Source organism: Merops nubicus, unplaced genomic scaffold (genome assembly GCF_000691845.1).
Source record: "Merops nubicus isolate BGI_N331 unplaced genomic scaffold, ASM69184v1 scaffold25540, whole genome shotgun sequence".
NCBI classification, from domain to species: domain Eukaryota; kingdom Metazoa; phylum Chordata; class Aves; order Coraciiformes; family Meropidae; genus Merops; species Merops nubicus.
Genome location: NW_008581216.1, coordinates 1 through 1,131, shown reverse-complemented (window position 1 = coordinate 1,131; position 1,131 = coordinate 1). Strand labels below are relative to the sequence as shown.

The 1,131-nt window shown below is 66.0% G+C and overlaps 1 protein-coding gene across 1 annotated transcript in view; it reads right to left on the bottom strand.

Annotated features, from left to right (window-relative positions):
• OS9 (osteosarcoma amplified 9, endoplasmic reticulum lectin) overlaps positions 1 to 860 on the bottom strand; it is a gene marked incomplete at both ends in the record, with an annotated part of 2,556 nt that extends 1,696 nt beyond the window's left edge. Inside the window, 5 exons of the mRNA XM_008949256.1 lie at positions 9 to 140; positions 209 to 295; positions 410 to 486; positions 586 to 649; positions 745 to 860. Coding sequence (XP_008947504.1) covers positions 9 to 140; positions 209 to 295; positions 410 to 486; positions 586 to 649; positions 745 to 860 — 476 coding nt within the window. The remainder of the gene's footprint in view (positions 1 to 8; positions 141 to 208; positions 296 to 409; positions 487 to 585; positions 650 to 744) is intronic.
• Positions 861 to 1,131: the final 271 nt, after the last annotated feature.

Genomic DNA, 1,131 nt, shown 5'->3' with positions numbered 1-1,131 from the left:
GCGCCGGCCGGAGGGCGCAGGAAGGGGTGGTGGCAGATGCGGGTGGTGTGGACGGTCAGGACGTAGGAGCAGGACTGCGGCTCGTCCACCCGGGCAATGTAGTCGCCGGCCCCCTCCTCGCAGAGGAACTGGGGTGGGAGCTGTCAGCTGCTGCCTCCGTGGGGACACGGGCGTCACCGCGCCCAGGCCACCCTCATCGGCACCTTACCCTCCTGGCTCGGCCGGTGAGGTCACACCGGGAGCCGTTCACGTAGCTCTGGCTGTGGTACCGCTTTAGCCGGTGCTGCTTGGAGGCCTGGGGAAAGGAGGAGAGCAGAGTGGGGATGGGGACCCCTGGGAATTCTTCACTGCCTCAGAAGAGGGCTGGGTGACGGGACAGTGGTGCCCTGGTGCAGCAGGGAGCCCAGACCTTGGCTGTCTCGTCGTCCCAGTCAAACGCCGACTGGTAGTAGCCGAGGAAGAGGATGTCTCCTTTGATCTCCGACTCTGTGGTGAAAGGCAACAGTTGCACAGACAGCATTCGAGGAGGGGGGATCCACCCCTTCTCCAGCCCTCCCACACCACCATCCCTGGCTGCGCCAGCACCTTCCACGTGGTACTGTTGGATGTGCTTCCCATAGCAGAACTCATACGTCCACCAGTCCTTGGTCTGGAAAAGGGGGGTAAGAACAGGGGGTCAGGATGGCTGCCGTGGGGCGACCACTCCCTCCCACCCTGCAGGCCCCTGGCCCTGCCAGGCCCCACCTTCACGAGGCACGGGGCGGATCCCATGGGGCGCAGAAGTTCGGCGACGCCGGAGCCGTTGTAGAGCTGTGCCTCCTCCTCGGGGTCGGGACCGTCACCACATCCTCCGCCCGGCTCTGGGGACACACAGGCAGCAGAAGCTGCTGGGGCACATCTGGGTACTGGGGTCCCTGAGGGCCTGACCGGGCAGGCGTGGGGTGGACGAGCAGTGTCCCAGGACAGGGCCCATCACCGCTCTCCTGCTCTGGGGAGATTTTGCCCCGCCCCGTGCCTCAGTTTCCCGCTTTCTCCCCACCACAGGAGAACCCAGCCCAGCGAAGGACTGTGCTGCTGGCACAAGGCAGGGGGATGGGCCCGTTGCTGCTGCTCCCCTCCAGCAGCTGTCAG